We start from the raw sequence: 8,071 nt of genomic DNA, 5'->3' as shown, positions 1-8,071 counted from the left end.
TGAAAATTCCTGCAACCATTATGCCACTTCCCTGTTGCCTACTATTAGTGGATACTGTAATCAGCAAAAATGAAGAACTGGTATGCAAGTTGCTAGTTTTCAGAACATAAGTTGCTTGTGTTGTTGTATAAACTTGCTAATTTCAACATGTAAATTGCACACACACAAAAAAGAGCTAAAATGTACTATAGCAGATACTATTAAATACAACAACCCAACAAATCCTTACTGTGAACATTATCCAACTGTGTGCATGGCAAACGAAAAAGGTTCGAAGAAGTCTGATAACTACTTGGACCTACTTGAAATATATGTGAAGCACTTGCCCAAAAAGTTAGATTACCTTGCTTGGTCTTTCAAAGTGAATTGCCTACTCTAAAATGGCAGTGTTGCCTAAAAACAATATGACAATAATATATATCCTAAAACAGAAAAACTGAGTTACCCGCAATTGGCCATATTCTCCTGGAGCCTTCCTGTCCTTCTTGATAACTTTGGAAATTAAATCTGAATTCCAAACTGAAACCCTTGGTACCAAGTTCGGGATTGGCTCATCAACATCCAGAGAGTCTAGGTACAACAGTTGTGTAAAGACAAGGAAAAAGAACACAAAGTTTATGTTAGCTAATGATTGCAAAACAAAAACAAAAAAAGTAAACAATGGATGCTTAAAAAAACAAAACAGCTTGAAGCACTTACAACAAGGTGGAAAACACAACAACAAACGGCCTTCTTGTTGCCACGCCCCGAAGTGAACGCAAGCTTTAGTTGATCAACAACAAACTGTCATATATTGGTTTCTGTTATTCCATTGACATCCATGACCGTCGGGAAGCTTTTTGGGGAAATACTCAAACTAGTTGAAGGGGCAAGGAAGCACGAAAAAACAAGAGCTAGCCAAGCGCGGACAAAGTCATCATCATAAGATCCTCCCATGTCTATGATCATCTTGCACCATTCTGTGAGGGTTGGGGAGTTCTTGGATGTGATGTTGTAAATACTGTACATTGCCTTTGTGATTTCAGGCCGATTCTCGAAGCACACCTTCCTGCCCCTGTTGGGCAAACCCCATGTCCTACGGACACTTGCGGCATCTACATGAATCTTCCCCCTTTTTGGAATGACTATCTGCGAAATCTCAGGGTCGTAATGCTTCATTATCCACTGGCTAAGATCTCCGGGCATGCTACTCGCTACAAGGTCCAGAATGCCACCAATTTCTTCTCCGATGATGACACCCTTTTGGTCAGGAACCAAGTCCTTGTTCAACTTGAAGAGCCTTGCAGGGGATGCCCTGTTCCTACGACCCTATTGCACATGAGGAAAAAACAAAAAAAAGGAATTAGCAAAGGGGAAAAAGGTTCATCACAACATAGGCAACTTAGGCAGCATTGCTGGGCAACTGCTTAGTGAAACTGAGGCAACTATGCACATACCTCAGTTCCTCCCGTCTTCTGGCGTTTTGGTTTTGGAGGTTGGTCGACATCTGCACCTTCGACATTTTTATTCCTAGCATCTGCAGCTTGGCTCTCGTTACTATTCTCGTTACTAATAATATCATCAGGACGCTTCCCCCGTGCAATAACTGCTTTAGTTCTCTGACGCCTGTACCCAGATATTGGTGCACTGCTTCGTGGCTGGAAGATGGAAACCACATAAATCAATGAAAAATAGAAAACAAACTCTGTTATGTACAGGAAGAACATAAAACTTCCTGAGCATGTGCACACCTGTGTTTGATGCTCTTCATTCCCATGAGATGCAAGGTCATCATGAATTATCCAGCAGGTCCATCCTGTTTTGACTTATGACTTGTCCTAGCCATCTATTTTCTGCTGCATATTTAAAGGACAAACAGTGAGATTCATCATAAAAAAATAGAAAAAATGATTCTAAAAGAACTCTATATCATCCAACAATGAAAAGGGTTGTAAACTATCTGATTTTCACTATGTTACAACTGTCCTACAATTGGCCCTATTACCCTCCCTCTACATGTCCTATAAAATCTGAAACAAATCAAGGCACCTAAAACAAAATCACGGAATGACTTCTCATGAAGTGCTTAAAACTGTCCTACACTTAGCCCTATTACCCTCCCTCTACTGGATTACTTCCTACCTCACGCACACACAAAACATCACATGTACGTTTTCCGTTGCTAAATCATTACTGTCCTGCAGTAAATCAAAACCACTGGCACTAAAACACATGCATAGGCAACACATGAACCATATCAGGCAAGTCACTCACAAAACAGGGGCAACATCGACATGGAAGAAACATTACTGTCCTAAAAAACCACTGGCACTAAAACACATGCATATGCAACACATGAACCATATCAGGCAAGTCACTCATAAAACAGGGGCAACATCGACATGGAAGAAACATTACTGTCCTCAAAAACCACTGGCACTAAACACATGCATAGGCAACACATGAACCATATCAGGCAAGTCACTCGCAAAACAGGGGCAACATCGACATGGAAGAAACATTATTCTCCTACACTAAATCAAAAACACTGTCAAAACACCTGCGTAGGCAACACATATACCATATCAGGCAAGTCAATCACCCATCAGGAGCAACCCCAACATCTACAGCACCAAAAAACATCACCTAATATACATCCTTCATGAGCATCCTAACCCCAACACACACCACAAAAATCTACAGCACCAAGGCTTGCCTTCGAATCCTAGTTCACCAGTAGCCTAAGAACACCAAATGCCCCGTGTCGTCGTCTGTCCCAAAATTAACGAGTGCTTCATCCATACTACCATCTACTAGTCGATTTCGTCAAACATGGAGGAGCGCATCGACCCGTCGCGATTCGGCACCTCTGCAACAACCGCACGGCGGCCGCACACGCGTCGTTCCTCCTCTGCCGCGGCGGAGCGCGTCGATTTGGACAACCTAAACGTGGAAGAGCGGAAGAGATCGATGGGCTTACAGGGATTTGTTCGCCGCGATTTTGCCCCTCTGCGCCAACCGAACAGCGGTCGCGCGCGCTGTTCCTCCTCTGCCACGTCTCCGGTACTGCTGCTCCTTCCGCGGCGGCCTGCTGCTACCACACAGCAAGGCGATTCCGCAGCGCGAACAACACGACGAAGGCGCGCGCGTCGTCCCTCCTCGGTCGTGTCTCCGGCGCTGCACCGCCTTCCTTCACGCCGTGCACGCTATCCCGCCCTCACTCCGGCGGAAGACGACCGCCGAATCGCCGCCACGCCGCCGGCTGCTCTGGATTTGGGGGATTGGAAGTGGAAGGAAAGGGGATCTGCTCCGCTGCACTCGGCAGCAGTTTCGAAATGGGAGGAACGAAAGTGGGGAGGCGAGATGAGACCGCTCTGAGCACCCAACGGGTCTCGACCACGGCGCCACGACCAGGGGACACCTGGCGCACGCATCGATGAAGTGGCGGTTTCCACCTGAAACGCGCGCGGCCGCCAGATGGGGATCGGTCGGCGCGCGAGCGCGTGTGCTCTGTAAGACAAGGGAGCACGCGACCACTTTTTAGGTTTTGGGTAGAAAAAAATCCTTCCTTTTTTGAGGTAAAAATAGAAGAAAATCATTGGCGTCTTCCTCCTGCGCTCCCCTCACCAGATCTCGATCCCACCATGTCTGCCACTTCCGCCCTGGGGTCTCCGGCGACCTCCGCCGCCGCGGCCCCTCTGCCCGACCTCTCCATCCCCTATGATCTAGCCACGCGTGGACAGTGGCAAGCGCTGCTCGCGAACCTCGCCCACCCCTCCCACGCCCATCACCCGCACCACCGCCTCCTCTTATCTGCGCTCTCGGCGCTCTCCCTCGCCAAGCTCCGCCGCTTCTCCGACGGCGCCGCCCTACTGGCCTCGCTTCACCCAGATCCCGGCTGCCCGCCGCCGCCCTTTCTTCTCCGCCTCCTGCACGCTCTCCTCCCGCTCTTCTTCCCCGACCGCCCCCTCGCTCTCGACCGCCTCTACACGCTCCTCTCATCGGTCCGCGCCCGCCCTGACGCCCAGCATCCCGAGTGGCGCCGTCGTGACGCCCTCGTCTCGTCAATCCTCGCCTCCGATCACCTCGCCCACCGCGAGTTCGACGTCGCCATTGCCCTCGTGACTGAACTCGTCGCCCGCGAACCGGACAACCCGGTCCTGCTCTCCCGCCTCGCCTATGCCCACCTCCAGATCGGCAACCTCGCTGCCGCCTCCGCGGTCTTCCAACACGTTGAATCCGTCGCGGCCGGCGACTCCTCTCACGACAGCCTCCTGTCTCGTAACCGCGCGCTCGAGTGCATCGTGGCTAAGGACTATGCCGCAGCGGTGCGGGAGTACGAGCGCTGTATTGAAGCTGACCCGGCTGACGCCATCGCCGTGAACAACAAGGCGCTGTGCCTAATGTACTCGCGGGACCTCGGCGATGCCATCAAGGTGCTTGAGGGAGCGCTGGAGACGATGCCCACGGCGGCACTCAACGAGACAGTGGTGGTCAATTTGTGTAGCATGTACGAGCTTGCCTTTGTCAACCATGGTGAGGTCAAGCGAACCCTTGCCGATTGGATCACGAGGGTGGCACCAGACGACTTCGACAAGTCCTGCACACGCATGTAGGAGGTACTGGAATTCAGCATTGAATTATTCACCTGCTGCTAGGATGTGCTCTAGCAGAGAGATTGTGTATTTGTGTTGCTATAGTTGCTCCACACACTGGAGTTTGATTGTTCATGTTTCCATGACATTTATCATTTAATGATAACTGAAAGTTATGTGGTTGCAGTGACTTGCTCAACTGGAAGGTACTATGTGGTTAACAAATAATTGGGAATTTCTAGCATTATGTTGTGCTGTTTGAAATGCAGTGATCATATGTGTTCGGAATACTTTTTGCATACTTTAAAATGACTAATGTGCGCTGGAAGGCTAAAGTTTGGAATGCAATGATCATATGTATTTGGTGTTTGGTTATAAGTATGTTCCTGTTGTTATCCTTACTAAAAGCAATTCAACATTGTAATTATCAAATGTTTTACCGCTGCACCATGATAATTCCTTTTCTGATTAATGCAAAGGTTAAAGAATCTCTTAACTAAAGCCTGTAAGATGGCAGCTATGTGATTTACAAATGTTGTGGCCAAGATATAGATTCTCCCCACTGGAGCTAGTGATTTCACCCTCCACCCCCCAAAAATGCAATGGCAGGGAATATGGGGACGGATTATAGTGTGCTTGTTTTAACCAATAAGTAGTATTAAAAATACATAGGTCTATTTAACCAATAATTATGATTTCCATTTGCAGTTTCATTAAGCATGGTAACACATATTATAGCAATAATTATGTCAGTTGCTTTGCATATTGGAACATTATCACTTAGTACCTTGAGTTGTGTAGGTTTTTGTTATCAATAAAGACTCAGATTTCATTCCATGCCTCAGTTAATAATAGCATGCTTGCGAAATACAAATTTTCTTTGCTCTGGGGCAAGCAAATTTAACTGCCATCCTCACAATAAAATGACATGGAATATGTATTAGGGAATATATTGTGCTTGTTTTAACTAATGATTAGTATTAAGAGGTTCATGGGTGCTAGAGTATATGTTACTTAAATATCTGGGCATGGTTTTGAATTTGCGGTTTGATCCAGTATGGTAACACATATTATAACAAGAATTATAGCAGTTCTTTTCCTATTATAAATGATCTCTTATTCTGTTAGTACATTGAACTTTGTAGGTATTGTTATCGTTCAAAATTAAGATTTCCATTCCATGCGTGTCTTTAATAATTATTTGAGTATCTGCCATGTAGGAAAAAAAAGGTACCCCCTCTGTGCTTGAAAAGAAGAGGCATAAATGTTGATAGTTTTTTCCTGCAGACTTGGTCAAACTTTGCATCATTTGACTTCAGACAGAATTTGTACGCCTTTTTTTCAACCATGGGGGAAGTACATAAAGACCACCATACATGATGTTGGAAGAGCTAGGTACTCAAAACAGTAAAATAGATTATTGTGGTTGCACTGGCATCCATTCACAAAGGTGCTGATCACCTCGTATCCTTCGCTCTCTTTAACAGTTGATTACTTGAACTTATTCCATAGTAGAGCTCTCAGTTTTCTGACTGTCAGTTCGAGTATTGTTAGTGTCACCGAGACTTGACGCCTTGAAGGTGATTACACCACTTGAGGTTTAAAGACCCTTGCACATTGTTATTATCAGTCTTGAGGTTTTTAAATGATCCCCCTAAGATAGGGATGCAGATGTTGGTTGGCACTTGGCACCTTGATGAAGACCAGTTAGCTGGAAGATCCTGCATCATGCCATTGCCATCACTCATGTAAGTGACCAGAAGGCCTGCTGCTTCTAGTCTCCTCCTATAGCTAATACTCCCTCCGTTCACAGTTATAAGATGTTTTAACTTTTTTTTGGATCGGATGTATATAGACAAGGTTTAGTGTGTTTGTTCACTCATTTTAGTTTTTATCTAGTCCATATTGCAATATTCAAAACATTTTGTATTTGTGAATGGAGGGAGTAACATTCAAACACGTTCTTAATCAAATTACATATTTTAAAGTGCACATCTCCTTCAGTTGCAACTACTCCCTCTGTGAATACATCTTTTAAATTGCATATCTCCTTCAGTTGCAACTACTCCCTCTGTTCACAAATACTCCCTCCGTTTCTAAATATAAGTATTTTTAAAGATTGTATATAGACGTATTTTAGAGTGTAGATTCACTCATTTTGCTCTGTATGCAATCCATATTGAAATCTCTAAAAAGACTTATATTTAAGAATGGAGGGAGTATAAGATGTTCTAACTTTTTCTGAGTGGATGTAGACACCTTTTAGTGTGTGTGTTCACTCATCTCAGTTCGTATAGTCCTATCAAAATATCCAAAATACTCTCTAGTGTCAAAAACGCTCTTATATTATGGGATGGAGGGAGTATATTATAGTACTCCCTCTATATCATCTGTATCTATACAAATCTAAGATTATGGGACGGAGGGAGTATATTATAGTACTCTCTGTATCATCTATATCTATACAAATCTAAGACAAGCATCTATATCTATACAAATCTAAGACAAATAATTTGAGACGGAGATAGTAGAAGACAAGTACTTCCTCCGTCGAAAAAGCTTGTCTCTCAAATAGATGTATCTAGCACAGTCATTTGAGGGACAAGCTTGGAACAAGTTTTTCGGACGGAGGGAGTATTTGTGAATGGAGGGGATAGGGTCCTGTCCAGCGGGTGGCTGAATGCTACTGTCTTTTGATCCTGGAAATCACGGATCGGAATGACAAAAGGAAATTGGCTGGTTGAGACGCGACACTGAGTTGCTTAAGTATCTTCATGCTTTGTGCTGGCTCTGGTATTTTTCCTTCGGGAAGGAAGCAGCTTCAGTTGAATTCATATACACATTTCTCCCAGGCTCCATTTGTGCACGCGGTCCTTCCATATCAAAGAGACCTTAATTTGGAGGATTACACAAATGTTTTTTTTCTATCGAATATTGGGTTCTTAGAGCGTCTCTAACTGATCCACTATCCTTAACTTCTTAAATCAAAAAAGACTTGCACCTTGCTATAGTGCTAGACACGTCCATTTGAGTGGCAACTAATTTCGGACGGAGAGAATACTATAAAGCAACTATTACAGCCACACACACACAAGCGCATAAACTAGACGTCGGCCTATCCACACAATTAGAACCATGCGCATAAACACATGTTGTCGACCAATGCCTAGGGAGTAGGGACACCCCGCCATTGAAACCAAACCCATGACACGGCCACGCAGAGCCAGTTTTAAGCGAGCAACATGGGGGAACCAATAACAAGGACCGGACCATGCACTGAGCAGAAGTGGAGTCGTCAGATTTGCCTTTGCGGGCCATACCGAACATTCCAGTCCCCTTGCATCGAGCGAGGGATTGATGTAGCTAAACGTACCATTTGAGTACTACATAGGCCAAAACATGTTGACCTTGCTGCCCGAAGAGACGGTTAACAGCCAGGGTAGCCCCCCTGGGGGCAAAATAGTCGACTCACCATATGCAGCCCGTTTACGACGGGA

The 8,071-nt window shown here is 45.2% G+C and overlaps 1 protein-coding gene across 1 annotated transcript; it reads left to right on the top strand.

Moving 5' to 3' along the window:
• Positions 1-3,554: 3,554 nt before the first annotated feature.
• LOC123144906 (trafficking protein particle complex subunit 12) lies at positions 3,555-4,821 on the top strand. The gene has a single exon (XM_044564164.1). The coding sequence runs from the start codon at positions 3,624-3,626 to the stop codon at positions 4,593-4,595; it is 972 nt and encodes a 323-aa protein (XP_044420099.1). The 5' UTR covers positions 3,555-3,623; the 3' UTR covers positions 4,596-4,821.
• Positions 4,822-8,071: the final 3,250 nt, after the last annotated feature.

This window comes from Triticum aestivum, chromosome 6D (assembly GCF_018294505.1).
Source record: "Triticum aestivum cultivar Chinese Spring chromosome 6D, IWGSC CS RefSeq v2.1, whole genome shotgun sequence".
In the NCBI taxonomy this organism is placed as follows: Eukaryota; Viridiplantae; Streptophyta; class Magnoliopsida; order Poales; family Poaceae; genus Triticum; species Triticum aestivum.
This window is presented reverse-complemented; position numbering and strand designations above follow the sequence as displayed.